At 38.8% G+C, this 24,185-nt stretch overlaps 1 protein-coding gene across 2 annotated transcripts; it reads left to right on the forward strand.

The window, feature by feature from the left end:
• Nucleotides 1–314: 314 nt before the first annotated feature.
• On the forward strand, nt 315–23,926 carry LOC113499219 (C2 domain-containing protein 5). 2 transcript variants are annotated; one of them, XM_026879610.1, is made up of 23 exons: nt 324–1,051; nt 7,078–7,237; nt 7,722–7,862; nt 8,319–8,479; nt 8,866–8,977; nt 9,517–9,586; nt 9,858–11,186; nt 13,563–13,762; nt 14,058–14,204; nt 14,799–14,955; nt 15,570–15,658; nt 16,182–16,305; nt 16,629–16,720; nt 16,998–17,116; nt 17,594–17,719; nt 18,050–18,140; nt 18,511–18,629; nt 19,042–19,143; nt 20,270–20,422; nt 21,042–21,287; nt 21,867–22,022; nt 22,368–22,472; nt 22,925–23,926. In XM_026879610.1, the coding sequence occupies exons 1-23, from the start codon at nt 872–874 to the stop codon at nt 22,973–22,975; spliced, it is 4,230 nt and encodes a 1,409-aa protein (XP_026735411.1). In that variant the 5' UTR covers nt 324–871; the 3' UTR covers nt 22,976–23,926. The 2 variants fall into 2 exon arrangements, with proteins under 2 accessions (XP_026735410.1, XP_026735411.1); XM_026879609.1 differs by having other exon boundaries at nt 315–1,051; nt 9,858–13,762.
• The last annotated feature ends 259 nt before the right edge of the window (nt 23,927–24,185 follow it).

Consider the following 24,185-nt stretch of genomic DNA (forward strand, 5'->3'; position numbering starts at 1 on the left):
AAGTGGTACATAGCATTATGTTAAGCCGATGGGAAAAAAGTTCTTGTCTTGAGCCCCTGTACATGAGGGATAAGTAGTGTATATATTCTATGAATACATGAATACGTAGCCTAGGATATTACTAATGATTTTAGTAATCAAATGAAACAAGAAAGTACGTAGTTCAATCAGAATATCACAGAATGCTCGCAACGAAAAATGCAGAATAAAGTTAGTTATTTCAGTTTAATTGTGAATAATTATAAAAAGAGTCACGTAATGCATGCCAAGTTGTAAAGTATATATTGGAGTAAAGATTTCATATTTGAACAGTACCTTCTGACGTTTATCATGAGCGTTCGGTTGAAAATTTTGACGTTAAATCTAACGCACCCAATTGTTGACATTTCGTTTGACAGTTTGTGATTGTGCGTGTCGTTGTTCGTCTCGCCGATTTTATTTATAAAATATCACATTTTGTCTATTAATAAACCTACGGAATACTTTTAGAACAACATTTAGATACAGCAGGGGCGCTCCAAGGTGCAGTGTTTATAACACAAGCGCGTAATTAAATGTGATATGTATCGCGAATATTTCGTGTACCGAAACTATGTTTTCATTTATATTATCTAAATTAACCTGCGAAAATGTTGTCTAGAAAAAGTGTGTCGAGGGACTGTACGCCTGAAATAACTGTATCACGTATCATTGATCTATACAAATCAATGTATTGATAAGATATTATGTTAGTGTTTCGTACTGATTAGGAGGCTGGAAAGTGATAATTTGGTCTGAAAGAAGTGATAATATACTATACAATGTTGTCTTAGTGTTTGTTCTTAAATATTTACTTGGTGTTTTAGTGTTGAGTGTGTGGAAATAAGTTAAAATGCCGGGGAAAATAAAGGTGAAGGTGTTGGCGGGTAGGAACCTGCCCGTGATGGACCGGGCGAGTGATACCACAGACGCCTTCGTGGAGATCAAGTTCGGGAGCGTGACGCACAAGACCGATGTCTGCAGGAAGTCCCTCAACCCTCACTGGAACAGCACCGAGTGGTACAGGTTTGAGGTAATTGATTTGTGTTTTGATGGTTATATGTATCTTATCAGCTGATAGCCGGCTTATAATAGTCTTGTTTCCTTATCTATAAATTTTCGGACATTCGTGATTTAGAAATCATAATAGTTATAAGCTTAATATATTATTAAACTCATTTGATAAGATTTCTTTTCGTTGTTGAAACAATATTGAGTTTCATAATCATAACTTAAAACTAACTAAGTTTTTTTAGCTTATGGTGTCCTGAACCTTAGCTAAATAAGACCCAGAACCTTCTGAATTCCCTCCCAAACTCAAATAAATCCTTTTTCAGTATTTTTTTAAAAGTAACTAATGATTAACCCTTTGAGTCACACCTAAACCAACATGGATAAAAACTTATTTAAAAGGTATTATCTTAATGCCTTATATTTATTTAAAGAAAGAGGAACAATTCAGTAAACAATACAGTTTAAGCAGATATAACATTAATATAATCACATTAATTATTTCAAATAGTTAATAATAATATTTTATTAAAAGGTCCTGGTAGATACCTCATCCAGTTCTCAAGAAGGCCTCTGCATGTTGGACCTGATCCCCGTGTACACCTTTAAAAAGGACCAGGTTCCTTCTCATGGTGACTTCGCATGAAGTTGTCCCATGAAAATAAAGGAGCATTACAAGTTAATACATATCAAAATAATTCCTTCTAAAGTATCTAATAAAATACTTTGACAGAAATGTAAATCATCTTAAAACAAGCAATTAAACGGTTAACATCTTTTATAACTAAACTGTATGTTTTAAATTACCCATTGAGAAAATATTGATTTTTCACAATTTATTTCAAACTTTAACAAACATGTTTCAACTGTTTGTACATATACAACTTTCCAAATGGTTATCAAACCTATTTATTTAGTTTCTTTTAAAAGCTGATGATACTTAATTATGAATATATTTATAAACATAATTAAAGCTTATTTGGCAACATTAAATGTTTCTATTGCACTGCAGTATGACTTTAATAGAATTGACTTATCAACATTTTGTCTCATTTAATTTTAAATTAAATAGAGGATGGCTTATAATGTATTAATTTTCCTTTGTTGGGACCTTTTATTCTTAAAAATATTATCTGAAAAACAAATCAAGTCTACTCACATTGTCTTTAATCTCTTTTTTTTAAGTTTCAATTTCTAATTCTAAACAATAGCTATCCCATGGTTTTGATCCATGTTTGTAGACTTATACACTCTTATAATTTTTTTTTCATTTAAAAGAGAAATTTATAGAGATTCTAGCCGTTTCTTTTCTATGGGAAAATGATTTATTTTAGAACCCTGCCCTTAGAGTCACAATTCCAAATTAATGATTCTTAAGTGTAAATCAATGTTTCTTAAGCGCCTGTTTTAAGCCTACTAGAAAAAAATATGTTCTGATTTAAAAAAAAAAACCTGAAAAAGTATTTTGCTTAAAAAATATTGTTTGGAAAAGTGGTAACAAATCCAAAATTCATTAATACTTAAAAGAAAAATAAGACTCAATTCTAGACAAAACTTCCATGTCTGGCCAGTGTTTACAATGTTAAACAATGATGGTACACTTCAGTCTAGTCAAAGCATGCATTGAAAACAAAGCGAGTCTTCAAACAAAGATACGATAAATTAATTGATACGACAGGTGCCAACCGCGGCCTTTTGTCGTGTCTTACGATCGCATTATAATAACAACAATATTAGTCCACGTAACGTATTTAGTTCAATCAATAAATTTCATCCTTAATATTCAATAGTTCTGCATGTTCTTTGAATTTTATTTTTATTGCTTCTCTCCCTTTGAGCGGGTGTGCTGATAATCCCAGGTAAATGCATCACACTTTCGGTTAAAATTCTCAACGAGGCACTTGCGTCTTTTCGTAGTAATTCCTACGCTCAATGGGCCTGCTTTGAGCCTACATGCTAAAAAAAGAGTCCTCTGAGTGTCCCCACGTAAGCCTTTGAAAAGGGCCGTTTTGTCCCTTGAAGTTATCTCGTGACTAAACTAATTGGAAAATTAATAACCGGGCTTCTCCCAAATTTATTTGCAAAAAACATAGGCAGAGTTACTGTTGTAGTTGCACAATGAATTTTAATAACTTCATCACCATTACCAATGTACACTTTAGCCACACTCAGTCATTTTATAGGGGCCACAATTTTTTTACAATGAATTTGTAACTTCGGGTGGTGGAAGAGCCAAAGCAAAATTATCTCGCGACCGCAAGTTGAGTAGGTGTAGCTGATTTAGGCATTCATAAGTTATGGTGGAGTAAAAAGCCATCGATTTTTTTAACCTATTTCGTAGAATGCCAACGGGCGCTTCTGGTCCGTTCATATTCATGCTAGCCGAGAATCGTAATTTGCTCTGCGAGGGAAACCTTCAAGAGCCTTTCAATTTGTTGATGCGGCTTTCGATCACGACATCAAGAGAAGGAAAGGTGACCAAGGTCTTTTTGCCCTTGACTCAGAAAATTCAGCTCAGAGCTAAAATAATTCTTCAATCAATATACCTGAGTCAATATACATAGATCATCATCGATCATTAATCTTTACGATGTTGAGTTAAAGATAAATTTTCAACGCATCGATGCGCTTCCATTCTGCGTCACTCTTACCTGACTATGGCTTTAGGCTACGACAAACTGGGTACTTTAAGGAAATCAATACTGAATTCTATTTCGGAATTGAACTTAAGAGCGAGCCTTTCCAACGATCTACATTACAAGGGTTAACGAAATAAGTAGATTCAGTTTGTTCTGAGTTATTGCGCGAGTAAAGATAATAAAACAGTTTAACGGTTATTACTTTGGTTATATTAATCCTCTCATTTCCGATTTTTTACTAGGTTTAAGTACAAGGTTTTAGGGTGATCCATCGCATAAATTATGGGGGTAAAAAGAAAATGCGAATAACATATTAATCTGTTTGTTTATTTTCACGTGTCGGAGATGATTCATACCCAAACAATAGTATTCACTAATGGATGATATTATACTACCATGGTAAAAATAGAATTAGTATTCATAAACATGCTACGCGAGTTAACAGTTAGTAAAAGTAAAATATTCTTCTGCCGAGTCTTTTTAAAACTATGCAGTAATTTGGGTTCGGTTTTCATTTGCTCTTGATTCAGCTGAATTCCGTTTTTTTTTTGGCATATAACGTTTGCTTAATTGTATTGTCCGCCAGGAAGTATGTTATTTGGGAACTAGTACAATACTTGGGTTCCTACTCCCTTTAGTTTTTGTGGAAGAAAAAATTATAAAGTCGTTAAAATAACAGACATAAATATACCCACATAATTAACACGTAACACGTATGCGTCTGTTGCGTATGAGCGATGCGTTGCGACATAAATATCAAAGAGATGAACCTCCCACTGCCTCCCAGATTTCAATAAATAGTCGCTGGATAAAAAAATAGAAACCGTAAACCTGGCACTAGAACCCATACCGTTATCTATACCAACTCATGCTATTCATAAATTAGTTCTAAATGTTGCCTAGACTAAGCTATATATCTAATATGTACCTCAATTTTTACCAAAACATTCCTGACATACCTGGCTAATATTTTTCATTTAATTGATAAAACGTGCCAAAATATTTGGCGTCGTGAACAATGACGTCACCGTACACCATGCCATGTGCCACTGGCAGTAGTGCCAGTGTTCTCGCACACGTCTGGCGCCCGTCTACTTGGCAATTTGTTTATGCATTTCCACAATCTGTGTATCTAATGATTCAATATTGATTTGGATCGAAGCCAAATGCGATTTTATTAGTTGGCGGGTTTTATGCGCAGTTACGTATTAGCGGGAATCAGATGTTGTGGGGTTTCGTTATATTGTGTTGTCTTTGTAATCACTCGGAATGTTTAGTCACTGCAGCTTGTGCATGTAATCTGTTGTTATTCTTTTAATGCGAAGCTTTATACTATTATGTTCTTGTTATCCTTAGTAATGGATTTAGGGCCATGCTTGACTTTAATTTAAGTAAAAATGTTAATATACCCTCAGTTCCATATCACTACTTAAGGTAGTTTGTTGCTGGCACAAATACTTTTTTCTCCTCTTATCCAGAATGAACCAGATTTATGTAAGTCAGACCGGACTGCCAAATTACCAATCCACCTGGCAGAAAGTGGGGATTGAATCAAACATATGTTGAAAACCTATTTTGACGAAAGCAAACCTGTTCTTACCAAAACGTGTCCACCTTCTTCCATAAACAAATATTCCTATCTGTCAGCCTATTTAATACTTTGCCAACTTAGATAAACATCTCTTACTATTGCAGATACAGTTGCCAGATTACTTAATCCCCTTAATAGGCAGCACGACCTGAGTCGTGCTCGCGTGGAAGCGAGACGCTTCTTTTCGCATCGTATACTCCATCTTGCTTCCACAATGGCACCAGTTTGATCGTGAGAGCTCATAGTACGGGCATTGTACGTGCAAAACAAGAAAAGATGCAATATCTGTATTTTTGGCGACTGTCCTCTATTCTCAGTGAAACATTTGTTTTTCAACGCCGAGTTTTCGCGTGTAAAATCACGCTACGTGTCTTCGTATGACCTTCAAACAGAGCCGTATGATATTTAGCGGAAGTTGCGAAGCTTTTATTATACTTTGAGACATTTATTATTGTTTTTGTATTGAAATAGAAACAGTTGGATAATTTTATGTTTCAGTATTTTGCGTATGAGATGTTTTGACTATAGGAGAATGGCTTTAGCCCAGCTGTTTTTGTAGTCCGTTTAAAAGTCTCCGGTATAACATACAAGGGGTATTGAACGTTATCATTGAAACACTTGATAATATACCTTACATCTGTTATTTAAAACGCTGAGCGTATATTTCACCGTCGTCGTCTTTATCTAAAAGGATAATTAATGCCATGTAAAGAATAAATATTCAAAAAGTTTTAAATTCTCGTAAATTAAGTTGAATTCTAATACTTAGTGTTATAAGAAGACAAATTGATTTTATTCGAGCAATCATTCTAGGTTTAAGACCGATGTTCTAGAAGCAAGTCAGTGCTTTGCCCACTGTCGGACAACATCTACTTTCTTCAGTAAAAACTGTTAGAACGTTTTAATGACTATACGGACTCTGAATACCCACGAGACCCGTTTAAAACCAAAATAACTTTACGATATGCCAAAAGGTATTGCTTTCGGAAATAGAATACATATGTCTGTTAATGCAATGTCCATCAATTTGCAAATGATTGCCATTGTTTGGCATTAATAGCTGTTATGTTTTCCATACTAGAATATTACATTTATTAACACTGCCAAAGAATGCATTTAGCACAAATGTTTGGTTTTAAGACGAAGGCTGGGTTTTATAGTGGACTATGTGGTAATAAAGTATTGCAAATAATGATAATTTCCAAACCAGTACTGATCTTAATTTCCTGAATATATACAGAATGTTTAAATAATTTAATTTTACCCAAAGAAACCAGATTAAAGTACCGTTCGTCTGACGCAGTTGGGTATGGTTTTTGCGGTCAAAATCCGTGATCTAAAGCGCACCAGGTCTTGTAGTAAATTTAAGCGGCGTGTAGCAATGGTGTACGAACAATTAGTACACAAAAGAACCTTAAAAAAAAGTTGCTACGAAAAAAGTTCTGTTGTGCGATTAGAAATAAGTGAAAATCAGATATCAAAATCGAAATCAAAAATAGTAGTAGACGTTTTTCCAGGCCCTTTTAAAACGTTACAGTGTTGACTCTAGGTTCCAAAATGTCATTCCCATGGAGAAGAACCGGCAAGAAACTCCAAATCTTAAAGGTTTACCTATCCTTTTCCCAATTATGTTAGGGTCGGCTTCCAGTCTAACCAGATTCAGCTAAGTACCAGTGTTTTACAAGGAGCGACTGCCTATCTGACCACCTCAACCCAGTTCCCTGGGCAACACGATACCCCTTAGTTAGACTGGCTGTTAGATCTTCTTATATATATTCTTAATTCGTTGTTTTCTTAATTGATTGTTTTACTTTTCAGGTGGATGAATCAGAGCTTCAAGATGAACCGCTTCAGCTTCGGCTCATGGACCACGACACGTACTCTGCCAATGATGCCATTGGCAAGGTCGTCATTAGTCTGGCACCTTTACTGGCAAGGGAGGCAAATAATGCTAAGAGCACTGCTACGCCGCATGGTGGTATGTCTTTATTGAATAATTAGAACTTTAGGTATAGTTGAGGGCTTTCCACTACTTTTTTAAAAATAAGATGGTTCCATCTGTGAATCAAGTCGGCTATATATAGTTATATATCATACCCAGAGCAGCCTTATCTTAAGAGTGTGGTAGTTCCCCAGGTGGTACTAAATATGTATATAAAGTTTCATACAAATCGGTCTAGCCGTTTCGGAAGAGCATGGTAACTGTGTTACACAATGTATAATACACAATGTATAATACGTACTAGCATGGTACGTATTAGTTGGGGCTATTATGCATATAATATAAAAAAACTAGTATTAGTATTAGATGGGATCGAAAATTTTATGTATAGGAGATAAGCTATTTTAAAGTATTATGATCTTATCTTAATTATCTTCTAAAACTTTTAGCCTTTCTTCGAATCATACTATTTTGAGCTGTATTTTCATCTAAATAAGGCCCATGATACTTTTCTCTCAAGGTGCGGTGATGTCCGGTTGGATCCCTGTCTTCGACACGATGCACGGCATCCGCGGCGAGCTGAACGTCATCGTCAAAGTGGAGCTGTTCTCCGACTTCAACAAGTACAAGACTTCTAGCTGTGGAGTGCAGTTCTTTCACTGTTAGTGTACCTGTTTGATTCCGGAATACCTCAGAAATTGTTTGGCTTTTATGATTTTAGTAGAAGTAGTTTTTTGGTGATGACAGCGACTTTAAGAGAAATAGCCAGTGATTTCAACTGTTTCTAGCTCTTAGAACGACTGTCAAGCCAACATGATGAAATATTTTTATTTTTCTTATCAAGTGCAACAAGTATCATGTGTCAGTTTCAACTCGTTTTCAATAACTTTAATACTTCAGTTTTGAAAGCGACGTCGCGCGTTGTTAAGCCGGTATAGACAAATACCTTTTTTTTTAAAGATTCCCTCCTTACGAAATTTAATTCTTGTGTCGCGGAAAGTTTTCAAGTCACATGCACAAGACATCAATTCGTTTCGATTCCTGTCTCAGGCTTAAAATTTCCTGTATATCAAATTACATATTTATTCTAAAGAGTTCCTATCATATCCTCTCTCAGGTCCACTTATACCTCCGGGGTACAGAGCGACGGCGATCCACGGGTTTGTAGAAGAGTTGGTCGTGAACGACGATCCTGAGTACCAATGGATTGACAAGATCAGGACGCCGCGAGCCTCCAACGAAGCGAGGCAGGTCGCCTTCATCAAGCTCAGTAATCAGGTGCGCTTTCGATGATTGTTATTAGTATTTTTCCCACGTTTTTATACAACTTTCTTGTTTGTATGTAGTTTTTGTTTGTCGTTCCGATCGGATTCTTGTAACACAATTTTGAAGAACTTCCCAAATTTCAACCCGCTAGCTTATCGGGGAGTGCCTCAAAATTGAGTTGCAAAAATCCAACCGGAACGACAAGCAAACAAACAAGAAAGTGAGTTTATAAAAACGTGGGAAAAAAAAGGGAAAATGTGGCAAAAACTAAGCATAATTTTCACAATTATTCTTTTTACTTGGTACGGAATTTTTAAAATTAAACCACTTACAAGAACTTTTGTTTCAAAGACATTTTTTTCTGTAAAATAATAATGGTTAGAAAATATTGATTGCAGGTGCAACGACTTATAGGGCTGAAGGCTGCAGAATTAGGCGCAAATGCAGTTGTTGGTTATCAGCAAGACTTTGACTTGGAGGGAGAAGCCGGTGTCGTGGCGAGAGCTGTAGGTATGTGGTTCAGATCTGGTAGTAAAGATATTTCAACTTATTTGTGCGCGCGGCGCTATGTGTGCGTGCGATTGACAGCATCTGTTTATTATGGGAGCTTTAATCTGTGTGACAGTGACACACAACTCAAAGTTGTGTTAGTCCCAAACGTCAGTGTATTTGCAAGGGCTACCCGCACATGGAGCCGCGCGCAAATAAGAGTATATTGGACTATTTGTTTTAATAATTGCGTTAAGCATGCTAAACTCAGCGACAAAGTTTGCCCATACCATATCATTTATAATTTTTACTAGACTGGAATGTCCCATTGCTGGGCAAATACCTCTTCACCCTCCATCTATTGTCCCTCTCATGAGATAAACATATAAAATAAATTAAATAGTTTTAGTAGAAATCAAACATCAAGCACATTTTGTAATCTAGTTAGCAACATATGCTAATGGTATTTATTTGTATTTTGTAAATCTTAAATTATCATAATTTTTCTTTTCCTTGTGCCGGTGAATGAGCAAAACATTTATTTTAATGTACATTACCAGGCACAGCCGTGAGCATAACTCCTCTGCCAACACCGAGTCAGCCACTAAACATGCCGCCTTGCACGCAACAGTGAGTAAAACGAAATTCAACTTTATAGTAATCAGGATAAAGTTCAAAGTAAAAGGATATGTCTGAAAACTTTAAGATTAAGTATATCGTGACTTTAATATAGTACTATTATTAAAATAAGCTATTCAGTCCAATATATCATTCCGAAAGCTTTAAATGTGCCTTTTTTGATTAGTTATTGAGACAAAAATAACTTAGTTTCTACCGAGTTTAAAACGAGTTACTTATAGTTATATTTTTGCATGGTTTGTCGTGTTCTAACCTAAAATAGACAATTAAAAAAGTATTTGGACATTTTGGCGACTGACAACGAGAGTATTACGGAAATGTCTCAGTATTATCAATGTCATCAGGATGAGTTGCAAAAACTGTTGAGTATACTGAACCCAAACGCTTCGTCTTTGTTGGATGAAACCGATGCGCTAGAGGACGACGAGAAAAGTATGGATATGACGCGACAGTCCAGTATCACAAGTTACGCTGGCAGCATGTCCATATATCAAGACGATTATTCCCACCCAAGAAGTCTTAGACATCTGTCCGAAGACCAAACAGATCTGAACCGCCTTCTCAACAAAGATAGCGATGACTCAGACTCTTCTGGGCCCCTGAATAAGATCAAGAAGATAAAAACCAACTTCTTTACCAGAAGATTTAGTAAGCGCTCGAGAAAATCTTCTGGATCCGGTGAAAAACAAGAAGATAATATATCTCTACAGTCAAACGCTTCCGATACATCCCGAATCTCTTTGGTAGATATTAAAAACGAGTTTAAAAAACTTAAGAGGTTAAAGAAACCGAAGTTCCGCGGCCAATTTGTTAATAAAGAGGATGAAGGCGAAGGTATGGCGTCTATCCTTGCTAGGTCCATCATACACGTTCAGACAAGTCTTGCTTGCATCAAGGAAATTCAGGACTCGGAAGCCTCACCCGGTTCTACGAAAAGAAGGACAAGCGAATCTGAACCCACGATCAATATGTCTGATGAAGATAAAGCTAAGAATGAAAATGAAACTAAAGAAGATGATAAAACATTGCCTGAGATACGATTCTCGTCTCTAAGCAATTTGAGTTCTGATGAGCCTATCCCTGAGAGGCAAAGGAAGATATCAGAGTCTTGTCCCGCGACGCCCATAGCTGAGAGAAGCGATAATCTCCTCAAACTGCCTGGAGATGTGGGTTATTTCGGTTCAGTTTCCTCTGCACTGTCTGGCGAAAGTTCCGAAATAGAATCTAGTAGCGACGATGAAGATGATGAGAGCTCTGATGTGAAGACAGACACAGAAAGGTCTATTGAGACAACCAGCTCAGTAGTACAGTCAGTTCTAAGTCACAACCTTGATCCTACATTCAAAGCCAACATGGATAAAAAGCTAGATACCTACCAAATTTGTGAACCTATTAAAGATGAAAAACAGCAAGAGATTAAACCAGAGAAGGATATGAAAGCTGTAGTAGAACAACAAGTTTTTGACAATCAAGTGTTAATTGATAAATGTAAATCATTGGAATCGGTACCGCAAGGTGTCTTTAGTGGGAACTTCAAAGAGAAAAACGTCAAGTCTACCCAAGCCTCGACGTCATCGGTGAAGGACGACACGTGTGTAACAAAGCCCAGTAGCCATCACATCAAGTTCCACAATCCCTTTGCCCACAAAAAAGCTTCTAAAAGCATTAGTGAACCGTCATCGCCTGTAGACAAAGGCAGCTTTGTAAATCGCTCTTCCCGACGCATACGACGTCAACTATCTAAATTATCTAAAAGCAATATGATTAAAAGTATTTCCCACTACTCTTTGCACCCGAAAAAGAAGGAAAATAAAACACCTTTGAGTCAACCCGGGTCATCGTCTGATGTTAATTCGAAAGCTCCCAGTGAGACTGTGTTAGGTTCCCCATTTTTGTCCTATAACGATCTTTTGAGTCTCGATAGTCAAAGTGTGGACACTAATAAATTCTTTCACAAAAGCGATGAATTTGATCGCGCTAAAGTTTCCATGTATATCGGATCGGAACCTGTTTCCCGTACTTCTCTTAGCGGTATATCCTTTCTGTACCCTAAAGAGGAACATCACGAGAACAAACCTGCTCTAAAGCCCACCGGCTTAGTTCACACCGCCATGGAAACCATTCTACTTGACAAAGTACAATCGCTACTTATCCCTACTTCCCCTGACCCCGACTCAGTTAGGAACAAACAGTTCTTTGATGACGTCAATGAAAAGTTGGGTAGAGTTGAAGAGTACCGGAATAATAATGAACATTATTCGAGTAACGCACATTTACCGCCGAGGCCTAAGAGTCATTCTCCACCAGTGAACAATAAGCCTGTGATTGTTAGTAGCATTAGAAAAGCTGACGCTAAACCTAGTGAACCTAAGCACAAGGAAAAGCCTCACGGTTTAGTACAGACTGCGATGGAAACTATGCTTATGGACAGAGTGCAATCAGTACTCATGCCTTCGACCCCTGAAACTCCTGCACCTGAAATGCACTTCGAAAGTAATGAACGACATGAGAAACCTGAAGGCCCTAAGTATAAAGCTAAGAGGCATTCGCTTATTCACTCTTTGCTTGGCTCCAAACATTCAGATTCTACAACGAAATCAGGTGGCTTAGTTCACACGGCTATGGAAACTATGCTAATGGAGAAAGTCCAGTCTGTACTTGGTCCGGAAACTCCTGAACCACCTTCCGTTTTCGATGAATATGACCATTCGAAAATTGAAGATTGGAGGAAGACTGACCATAAGCCACCTGGTTTGGTTCAAACCGCCGTTGAAACAATGTTGTTAGAGAGAGCTTCAGCGCTTGGTGCTAATTTCCCGGACCCTGTCCCAAGTAACGAAAACCATGGAGATAAAACGCACCACGAAGATGAAAGTACAGGGTTGACGCACACAGCCATAGGAACTATATTAATGGATAAAGTCCATTCTCTAGTTGGACATTCAGGTCTAACTTTCGTTGAACCGAAGGATGACTTGCATGAAGAATCGGAGAAATATTTAAAAGCTAGTAAAGATGATTTGAGGTCTAGTGGTCTTCTGCACACTGCTATAGAAACTTTACTCCTGGATAAGGTACAGGCGTCTTCTTTAGGTACACCCGTTCCAGATCCCGTTGTTCCGGTAGAAAGTGTTGAAGATCAACCTGCAATACCTCATGATGAAGCTGGTGGCTTAACTCACACGGCCGTGGAAACTATACTTATGGATAAGATCCACTCTTTAGTTGGCCAACCAGGCATGACCTTTGTAGAACCACAGACGTTCACTAACGATGAGTTAGAAAGAGCTGAACACATGAACGATGATCTTAAGTCTCCTGGCCTAGTTAAGAGTGCTGTTAAAAGTATACTGCTTGAAAAAGCCCATGAGTTAGCGGAACACGGCGAGGAAGCCGTGGAAAAGATCAAAGATGTAATTGAGAAACCTTTTAAAGGTTCTCAAGAGAATATCAAGTCTACTGGTTTAATTCACACAGCTTTTGAAACTGTCCTCTTAGATAAAGTCCAGACTTTAATTCCCAACGATACAGTTATTGAAACGCCAATCGTTCAACATAAAGATGTCCACGAAAAGCCGAGAAAGACCGCTGGGCTAATTACAACTGCCGTTGAAACTATGCTCCTCGAAAAAGCCGAATCACTATTTCCCGTAGCAAATGTAGACTCGAATGAAGCTAAATCTTCGAAAGCCGTCGAAAAAAGTAAATCCATACCGGAACCGAAGCGAAACAACAAAACACTGACACGCCAAGATAGTGTACATTCAGTAACAGAAAGCGAAACGCCTAAAATGTCCAAAAAATCTAACATAACTTCGAGCGACGTAACCAATCCTGTGTTGCAATCACAACCCATCCGCGCACTAGAGACCATACCTTCACTGCCCGAATGCAGCGTAGACATCGACGTAGAGGAGACTAACAATAGTGTGTGTGATAACTCGCATGCCGTGTGCGGTGCCAACAGGAGCGAGAAGGAGAGGGATAGGCGGGAGGATAGGTGCGACAAGGACAGGGGATCGCCGAGGCACGCTCGCCACGAGTCGTACGGCGGGCGGGACCCGGTGCAGGCCGCGCATGCGCAGAACTCGTCGTTGAATGCGACGTCGACGCCGCTCGGGATACATCGGAGGTCGTCGGATTCCGATCTCAGTGTTACACCTAAAGGTTAGTATGATGGCTTTGGATTTCTAACTTTTTTCGGAAATGTTGTTTTAATTTCAGTCAAAATAGATTCCAGAGAAGAATTAGGTCTTGTATAAACGCTTTTCAAGGTTTTGTAAAAGTACAGCTTCAAAAAGATCGCTCTGTTTTATAGTAAAACCTTCTGTTGGAAATATTTGCCTCATTGCCCGACCGCATGATGCAAAAGACATTTATTTGTTTTCCATAATATTGTTTCATATTTCCTAACATAAGTGCATAGTCGTAGATGTATTTTCATACGTAACATTCGTAACAGGTGGTTCACTGAACACGTCTGCTGGTAACGTCGGCAGCGGCGGCGGCGCCATCTTGCGGCCGTCCATGAACAGCAACAACCTCGACATGCTGGAGTATCCCTTCCTCACCATGACCGAGTTCCCGCCAGGATTCATTGTACATATAGGTATGTGTGAATTTCATATATTAATGATTCTAATTGTATGTCCTTACTGCCTCTGCAATAGAATATCTTCTTATTGATGGTAAAGTACAGTAGTAAAATTGAATTACTATCTATTTAATGAAAAAGCAGAACTAAGTTAGTAGATTTCTTCGTGAATATCGATTTTGGTATTTATAAGTTAACGGTGGACGTGAGACAATACTCAATTTTTGGCATTTGGCGTTTAGCATCTATCCACGCCAAGCCCACTGAGCGCGTCGTGCCGCGAGTTCGATCGCGTAGGACAAGCATTAGTGTGATCCACGAATGCTTCTCCTGAGTCTGGACAAGTATTCGCGGATGTGTGTGCACGAATGTTTGAGAAGCTACGCCCAAGCACGACACAAAGACTAAATACCTTATCGCGGGATTCGAATAAAAAAATAATAAATACTATTTTGAGGACTAGAATAGGAAACTTCAAAACTGCTTTCACATGTTTTCTTATTTTCCATGTCTTTTATTTTATATTTGCATATATGCGTCATAACCTCAATTATGTTGCTTTCTTTCACATATATGTGTATGTACGTAGTAATACATTGGTTTGGTCAGGCGGCACGGTGTGCGCCCGCTCGGTGAAGCTGGCGGACGGCGGCGAGGGCGCGGCGCGCGCGGCCTGGTGGGCCGAGCTCAGGACCGAGCTGCGGGCGCACGCGCGCGCGCTGCGCTGCAACGCCGTCATAGCCTACACCGACACCACCGCCATCTGGTGAGTGAGGAAAACACTACCCTGCATTTATCAAACTATAGTTCCAGTACGTATAGTACCGGCACGGATCTTGAGCGCTGACCTTCACCTGCGCAGAAGTGATTTTTTGGGTCCCTTTAGCGGTATGAAGGCACGGGGTACCTAGTGCAGTGATTGGCCTGCAGCGCAACGCGTCATAACCGTCACTCGTGATTGGTTGAAATTCGTTCTTTGCTGCAGTTGCATGCATTTCAAGACGACGAGTACGCACCATTGATTGGCGTTTTATTTTACGATGCGCAAAGCGATCCCCACTCTTCCGCCGAGCGCTCAAGATCCATGCCGGGAACTATACAAGACTATAATATGCCTAACCTATGCCTTTATAGACACCTAGATTTATACTTCATGTGCTATCCGGTATACAAAAGTTAAAACTGAATTTATGCCACCATTGCAGCGTTGGCGAAAATTAGCTATCTTAAAGGGGATGAAATGGTTTTAGCGCACTAACAAATAAATAGTTTAGCAAAAAGATCTAAACGCTGCCACATACAATAAGTGCATTAATTGTTTAAGTTTGGATTCCTCTTTGATTTCCCCAAGTAACAAGTAACCCTTTCTTCTTTCTTTAGCGAGGATGTTTGCGTGCTTTCTGCATCCGGTACTGCGGCTGTTATCAATCTAGACTGCGACTTCAACGCCGAATCTGAACCCTCCACAGGTAAAAACCTACACTTATGTGTTTACTAACCTTTATTATGTGTCTGCTTCTTTTTCTCAGCTTTTTTGTAAAAAATCTAGTGCTGAAGACTAGATATATGAGTCGCTATGAAGAGTCGATATGAGAGAATCCTCAAATTTACCATGTAAAATGCTTTTAAGACATTACAGTAATGACTCCAGGTACACGGTTCTTAACGATGAACTCAAGGCCACACCCAAGAGCAGCGCTCCAAGACATCAAGACACAGTGAGCTCATACTGCGTAGGTCGGACCACATATAATTAATTAAAATATGAAGGTAGAACGAGCAACATCTTCTGTCAAGACGAACGCCATCTCAGTCTGCCCGTGACCATGATACCTGCAAAGGTCTCGAAACGTCGGGAACTAAAATCTAAAATTAAACCGCGATAAAATCCGTTAAAGTAGTTTCATTTCAATAAACTCTTAATTTTAATTCGAAGTACTCGCTTACTGTTAACAATTTACTTATGCAACCTTTTTTACCACCTTTTCCCAGCTACCAGCGGCTCTAAGAGCGCGATAGACGAGTTGGAGCCGGACGCGTGCAGCATGGCCCACGTGCCCTACTCGCCGGGCGCGGGGCCCTACAGGGCAGAGCTGTCCACCTGCGGGGGCTGCAGGTCTGATGTCACATGAACTATGTTATGTTAATGCGAAGAATTTGTTTACTTTAGCTATAATATATATGTATATACGAAGAAGAAATATACATATAGCAGTAATAAAAGTAGCTTCTATGCATCGAAATGGAAAACTAAGAAGAAATCAATTGTTTATTTCCAAAATAATATTCTTGTACAATATTACAATTGATGATTAATTTATAGGAACAAGACAATTTTTTTGGTCCGATTTTTTTCAAGAATTTTTTTAATGTTCACTACAAAGGTTTTAAAGTTTAATACTATTAAATGATAATTTATTTCTATTTTTATTTCATCAGGAGAGCCCGAGTGCCCACAGTACTGCTTGCGACGTGCTCCAAACCTAACAAATTAGTGTCACACGCAAAAGCCGTCACTGTTACAGCCGTAGGTAAGTACGTGTCCATTTAGTGGACACAGAAACACACACACACACACACTTGCGCACATACAGACAAACAGAGGAGTTTGTGGGTTGTGTTTTATAAACAAGTCCTATAATATATTAATAATAGCAGTTAATAGCAGTTATCCAGTGAATCCGTTTCACAAAAATACGAATATAAAATAATCATCTATTAATAAAATAAATATTTAATTATTCTTCAACAAATACATATTTGTTTATCAGTGAATGTGTCCCTAATGATGTGCTTGTCGGTCCCTAGCGGCCCGCGTCCGGCGCGCGGCCCCCACGTCGGAGCCGGGCGCGCGCGACCTGTCGGACCAGCTGCCCTTCCTGGAGTACGAGCTGCACAAGCTGCTGCTCGCCAAGCTGCGCATGCAGGTAGGGGGCGCTGCCCGACTGCGGTACTAATGTCGCGGGTTCGATCCCCGCGTAGAACAAGCATTTGCGTGTTCCACGAATGCTTGTCTTGAATGTTTGTGAAACCTATACAAGGATTTTATACCTTAGTGAGAGAGCCGTCTTATTTATAAAAAGCGGTTATACGGCTGTGTTTGACGGTTTTTTTTTTACCCATTTAAGATAAAACATGAATGAAAAAAAACAAGATTTTGTTTTATAATATGGCCTCTTTCTTTTTAAACCAAATTTTGTAAGAATACTGATGATAAATAAAAGCAAAATCGCGTCAATTTACTTAAGTAATCTCTGTAAAATGGATAACTGTACCCCTTATGGAATAACAGTAATAAAATAAAATTTACCATCGCATGTACTCTAGAAGGCTTACTCCGGACTAATTTCATATGGCATATAATATAATACTTATATTTATTATAGCAAGTATTTGTCTGACAGGGTGCGAACGCGTTATTCTCCCTACAAACACAAATAGCAGTAGGAGAGCGCTGTGTGATGGCGCTAGCGAGCGGCACAGCGTGCAGACTGGCCGCCTTGCCGCCGCCCGCACCGCCTACTATTAAGGTATTTATAACAGTAACTTATAGTCTATGGTCTAAAGTTTTCAAGTATTAGTACCTTTAAGGCTTAAGTAATGGTGCCGCAATAGATGGTGCACTGGTATTGACGTGTAAAGTAATAAAAAAATAATGATTAATTAATTTGAATAATTAATTAATTCCCGTCCTAAATCATTAGAAACTCTAAGAAATCAGATTTATTTTTAGGCAGGCTTATTGAACCATCTGCACTTCTTTATATGAGAAACAAAGGTCTTGAACTTGTGTTTTGTTTTCCGGAAACTTATCTGTGTTATTAATATTGGTGTATATGAAAAATGAGCATACATTTCAGGCTTCAGAAAAAGACAAGGACGCTTTGGAAATACAGAAAGCGTTATGGGAGTCGTTCTCTGCTAACAGGGCGGCCAACGGATTTGATATAGGTATGTATTTATTTATTTTTTGTTTCTCCAAACACCACTTATTCATTACTGTACAAAAATACTAATAAATGGTAAAATTACTAAGAATGCGGAAATTGCGGACAAAAAAATACAATCAATGAAAGATTTAGGGCCCATTTCAAGTTGCAGTACATTGCGCAGTGTGCAAAAAACATCTTGTTTTATATAAAGCCTGAAAATTCGATCCAAAAACTCCACTTTTAAATTTATTAAGACATCCAACGCCAAATAAAACAACCTAAAGCTTTCTCGTCTTTACCGAAACAGGAGACCGACATTTATCATATTTTATCGTCCCTGATTATTTTCGAACCCATATTTATTATGTCGTTAATTACAATGGTACCAGGTGGTACAGAGCACAATACAAATGGCGCATTAGCTGAGGTTGAAGGTGAAGATGCTCCCGCGCTGGACCTGTGCGCGGACAAGGACGCCTGCGTGTTGGAGCTGGATGAGGCTGAAGATGTGAGTCTAATGTCTACTAACTAGCCGGTGCCAAGCGAAAATGATCCCACGGGAACATAAAATAGAGATAAAAAGTATCCTATGTGTTAATTTAAGGTGTAAGTTATATGTGTACTAAATTACGTCCAAATTGGTTCTGTGGTTTTAGCGTATAAGAGTGATAAACTTTCGCATCCATACTTACAAACTTTCGGTTTTAAAATTTTAGTAGGATAAAGTAATATGTATTTGTACAAATAAATTAACGTGATCGAAGTGTCAGTGTTGTTATGAATACGTACTATTACATAATGTGAAATACAAAAAGAGTATTTTGACGCCATCCATGACTTTGAAAACCTTACATACTTCATCAACATTGTAAATGATAAGTTCATCTATAAACAAATACGTTAAAATATTTGTGTTATAGGTGGAAACAGCGCGGGCTCTAGCCAAGCGTCACGTGAACATGCAAGTGTACACGCACGGACTCAAACCCGTCATTGGCGCCGCACCGCAAGCATTCGCGCAGGTTAGTCTCTTACTAACAGCATTTCACTTGTGCATATAATTATTACACGAACCTAACTTTAATCGACCTTACTCGCTCCCAGCGTTTTGATGATTCCTCTACTCTGGAGTATCGACACTCCACACCTTATTACTGCCAATTCCCCCCGGATTAGTAACACTCTCCTCGTAAGTATAGATCGTTACCCTACTCCTGTCTAAGCCTTAATGCTCTCTCCTCTCCCTCGGCGTCCCTTCACTCCTCTCTAAATCCGAAAGCTCTCTCCCCCTCTCCCGGCGTTCCTCCCCTCCTCTCTAAATTCTAATGCTCTTCCCCTCCCCCGGCGTCCCTCCACTCCTATCTATAACCTAATGCTTCACCCCCTCTACCGCCGTCCCTCCATTCCTCTCTAAATCCTGGTGCTCTCTTCTCGCGTCTATCCACTCTTCTAAATCCTAGTGATGTGTTTCAATCTCCCGGAATTCCTCCACTCCCATCTTGTCCTGAAGCTTTCCACTAATACCTGGGCTCCTAAAAATTTTACCCCGAGTTCTTCCTCTCCCATCTAAAGTTCTTACGCTCGCCCTACCCGGTGTCGCGAATCTTCTACACCAAGTTCTATCAAACTTCTTCGTATTTTAAGAAATCAGTGCCTCAATTGTGCTATTTACAATGGCCGATGAATGAATGGGAATTGGATTAATTTGCCACTATTCGTATTATTCTAAACATTTTTCCATTACAATAATTTAAATACCTTATTTAGCGAAACACTTACTTTCAAAACAATGAATTTTCCAATTATTGTGTTTTTACAATGCTTAAAATTAAAAGTATGTCAATAGTTTCAAATTCGATCCAATTGCCATTCATTCATCGGCTATTGGGGTCCCGTACGTACCCTTTTTTATTCCGGGGTGAAACGCTAGTGACTTCAATCCACGTCGAGGGCACGGCGTGGGGATATGTTGGACTTCAACCGACTAAAAACACCCCGGGCCCCGTCTACTGCTTTAGCCAGAGTCACGGGATCGCTCGCGCATACTCTGTGCGACTCTGGCTGGCTCCTTTGGATTCCTTCTCAAGGGATAGGTGTAAATAGCCTACCCTCACTTCTCATAAGAACGTGTCGTGTGGTGTGGTGTAGGTGTGGCGCGGGCGGCTGTCGCTGTCGGGCGGCGGCGGCGTGAGCGCGGGCGAGCGGCACGTGCGGCGCGCGCTGGACGGCGTGGCCTACAAGCTGCGCCGGCTGCAGCCCGCCGCGCTCGCCAGGCCGCGCTTCCAGATAGAGCTGCCCGAGGTCCGTACTGCTTGCATACACACACACAGTCTTGTATTCAGGAAACAAGGTTAACGGTCCAAGGCCAATTATTAGATTGAAAAAATCTAGATACCCACGTTTTTAAATGTCAAATTTTATAGTCGTAAATTGCATTGCCATCGGGTTTGAAGCAACCCTGAAAATTTCAGCCTGCTTGCTTATTGCGAAGTGCCTCGAAATTGAGTTGCAAAAATCCGACCGGAACGACAACAAACATACAAACATACAAACAAACAAACAAGAAAGTGAGTTTGTAAAAACGTGGGAATTTATACGAATAGCTTAAGCATTTCGACTGCTCCGACCGAACAACAAATGAAATGTGAGCGGGCATCGCTACGGCACAAGATGTTTTCTAGCACGATAATATTCCAATCGTCCTAATAAAAAAATCCTTAGGAACTACAAGGATAGCAAAAAAGCTTTAAAAAATAGTTTTTATTAGTTTATTTAAAAAAAAACACCAAATATTCTAAAACTTTAAAAACTACTGATGATAAGACCATCTACAAGATTTCAAGTGGAATCCCAAAAATTAATTATTGCTTAAAAAAGACAGATCTAGAAGACATAAATACTTAATATCCGTACTTTACAGGATGAAATCCAGCTTGTAGTATCAGGGGCAGCTATACCCCTGCAAGACCCAAACAGTCCTGAAGCCAATGGCCTAGAAAACGGCCATAACCAGGGCAGCCACGGAAGCCAGGGTAGCCAGGGAAGCCAAGGAAGCCAGGGCAACGGATCCGGTGACGCTGATGATGATATCTTCGCGTTGGATGAGGAGCAGCTTGTGAAGAGTCAGCCTGAGGTCGTGGAAGAGAAGAATAGTATTATTGGGCATGTAAGTGAAAGCGAAGTTTAGTTGCACGTTTGATGTTCGTAGCGAAGAGAAATTTCGTAGCAATGTTGAGTTTCGTAGCAAATTAAAGTAGCTCGTTGGATATTCGTAGCAAACCTTAAATTTGCAGCTCGTTGGACATTGTAATCCTTACTTACTTACTTTTGCTTCGTTGGCTCAGCGACCCAAATTGTGTCTTGGCCTCTGATACGAGAAAGCGCCGCTTTACCCGATCCTTCGCCAGTTCTCGGCATGAAGCGCTCGAAGATCTGCCTCAACTGTATCACTCCAGCGATACCTGGGTCGGCCAACAGGGCGTCTACCTGTTGATCGTCCCAGATACGCTCTCTTTATACAGAGATCTTCTACCATCCTTTCGACATGCTCGACCCAACGGAGTCTGTGAGCTTTTTTCGTAGCGCGTTGGACATTGTAGCAAGTTAGATATAGCAATCTATTAATCAACCCAAAGTAGACATTCAAAGCAAGAATGATATTCGTTGCAAATTGAATTAACGAAACATCAATATTTAGATATTTTTAATTCTCTTAATTAATTTTTGAATCTACAAACTTCCACAGGTACCTACGACTGTTTCGCTAACGACTCTGAGCCACGTGAGCGGCAGTCGTGTGTCGAGACGACTCTGTGCATTGCGACTGCTATTTGTAAGAGAGACCACCGCTGTGAGGGAGCTAGGCGGTCTCAGCGGGTTTCTACATACCTTCACCTGCGAGGTAAGGCAAATTCAACCTTATTTGTATAGAATTAAGGTTGCCTTCTGCTGGTATTGCTTGATGACGACGTGTGTCGCGGTGGCTTTGTACTCTATACACTGCTTTAATAGCCAGGTGGCGTAAAAGGGTTCTTGAATACGTTCAACCATATTTAATTGAGTTAAGGTTGTTTTTGCTTGATAAATTCTGGAAAATATCGTTAGAAGAAAAGCAAAACGCTTAAGCAGGTTCCTATTAAAGAAATGAGACCTTATTTCTACAACTTTTAGGTTCTTTATTGATCGAACGTTTATTTTAAAACTCATGATGATACTGACGTAATAAACATTATTATACTTGTATCAGGTGATGGCGATAGTCCGGTCGTACACGGCAGCTTTAGGCGGAAACGCTCTGACGTCATTCTACATCACACAACTCATGCTACAAGACAATGCGCACAAGAACCAGGTATGTAGCCCTATGAAGTAGTTACAATTTCATTATATTTGAACCTGTTTATTATAAAGTTTCCTAAAAAAGAAGTTTTCTGTTTGTAAGAGTTTATAATTGTAGTTTGTGATTGTGTAGTTGTTATCAATTCGGTATGGTCAGTGGTCAGGCAAAATCATTTAATAAAGATTTTCTTATGTTTGTTCTACATGATCTGTAGCTGAATTTTATTGAATTTTACTTTTCTTTTCCGTGAACGGAAATAATTTTTGATTTCTTTTCCGACTTTTCAAGGGCCTCTACCCGTTAACGTGACTTCATTAAAATATCTACTGTTCTTATACTAATATTGTATTTTACCGGTTTTACTTCACCTAGAAAACTCAAAATTAGTTCTCACATGACTAGAGAAAAGGCTTACAAAGTGATAGTTATTATAAATCTAAAACCTTTTTGATAATTGTTTCCAGGGTCAATGCTTGCTGTCCGTCGGCGGCGACGTAGTCCACATTACCTATTGAACGTACCAATACATGACATATCTATGACATACACGTTTAGGATACATCCGGTTTTGTATATACTTGTAGACAATTTAACAGACAAAAATGTATCTTACTCTTTCTTGCCTTGCCTGATAGTGTAACAGAATAAAGTGCGAGGGAGATGGGAATATGTTAAGCTTTATTTTGGATCTTAAGGTCGTGTTAATAGGATTGAAAACAAACTGCGAATGTAAAATTAATATTTTGCTTGCTATTCTTGACAGTTGTGGTAACTTAAACTGATTTGAGAGAGGCTAGGCTTGCCTACTGCTGTTATATACGTGAGGGAAAGAGAAAACAGATAAATTGGTGCCGTAACGTGCTACGTAACGTAGCGGTTTACCATAGGTACCATAATAAATCATCATTTCAAAGAGTCCTTTGTTGAACAAAACCCCGAATGTTGGAGTAAAATGCTTATAGAGTCAAAATCATTAAATATCATTGTTATATAGTGGCACTTTTCAAATCCTATTGACACGGGCTTCAGTCAAATCTTTAATTGCTTTCTTGTTTGAAATGCTCATAATTAAGTTAAGTTATACAAATCGAAGTTTATTAATATAATTTTAATTAACCCTAGTGTAATTAAGCCGCTTTTTTAGATTAGAAAAGATGATTCCTAAACGTTTATTTCGTTTTAATATTAAGACAGACTGTTTAATCAATTCTGTGTTATTTACAATTTTATTGTTTCTTTTTTTGTATGGCAGGAATTGTAATTTTTTATTGCCTAGTCAGGAATAACAACGAATTAAAATTATGAACCTTATTCCTTTTGGAAAGAAGAGTTATAAAGTTACAGGCAACGAATTGTGTGACAATTGTTATACACGTCAAATACAGTGTATCAGATTAAAAAAACAATGAAATAATGATGTCTCCCTCACTCCTAAGCATAGTGACAAAGACATCATGAGAAAATAGTGTTACTTTGATCATAGGTACGCCTTAAAGGAATCTAAATACGTTACAGTTCGCATCTTAATTAGATCGTAAATAGAGCTACCTTTTGACTTTAAGATAACATTTTCGTGTCATTGGAATACTTGCCATACTTCTCCGAAACGGCTAGGCCGATTTGTATGGAATTTATACGCGTATTAAATAGGTCTGAGAATCGTTAACTCTCTATTTTTCATACCCCTAAGTGATAAGTGTATCAATCTATAATAAGTTCTTTTTT

The sequence above is a fragment of the Trichoplusia ni genome, chromosome 12 (genome assembly GCF_003590095.1).
Source record: "Trichoplusia ni isolate ovarian cell line Hi5 chromosome 12, tn1, whole genome shotgun sequence".
Lineage (NCBI taxonomy): Eukaryota > Metazoa > Arthropoda > Insecta > Lepidoptera > Noctuidae > Trichoplusia > Trichoplusia ni.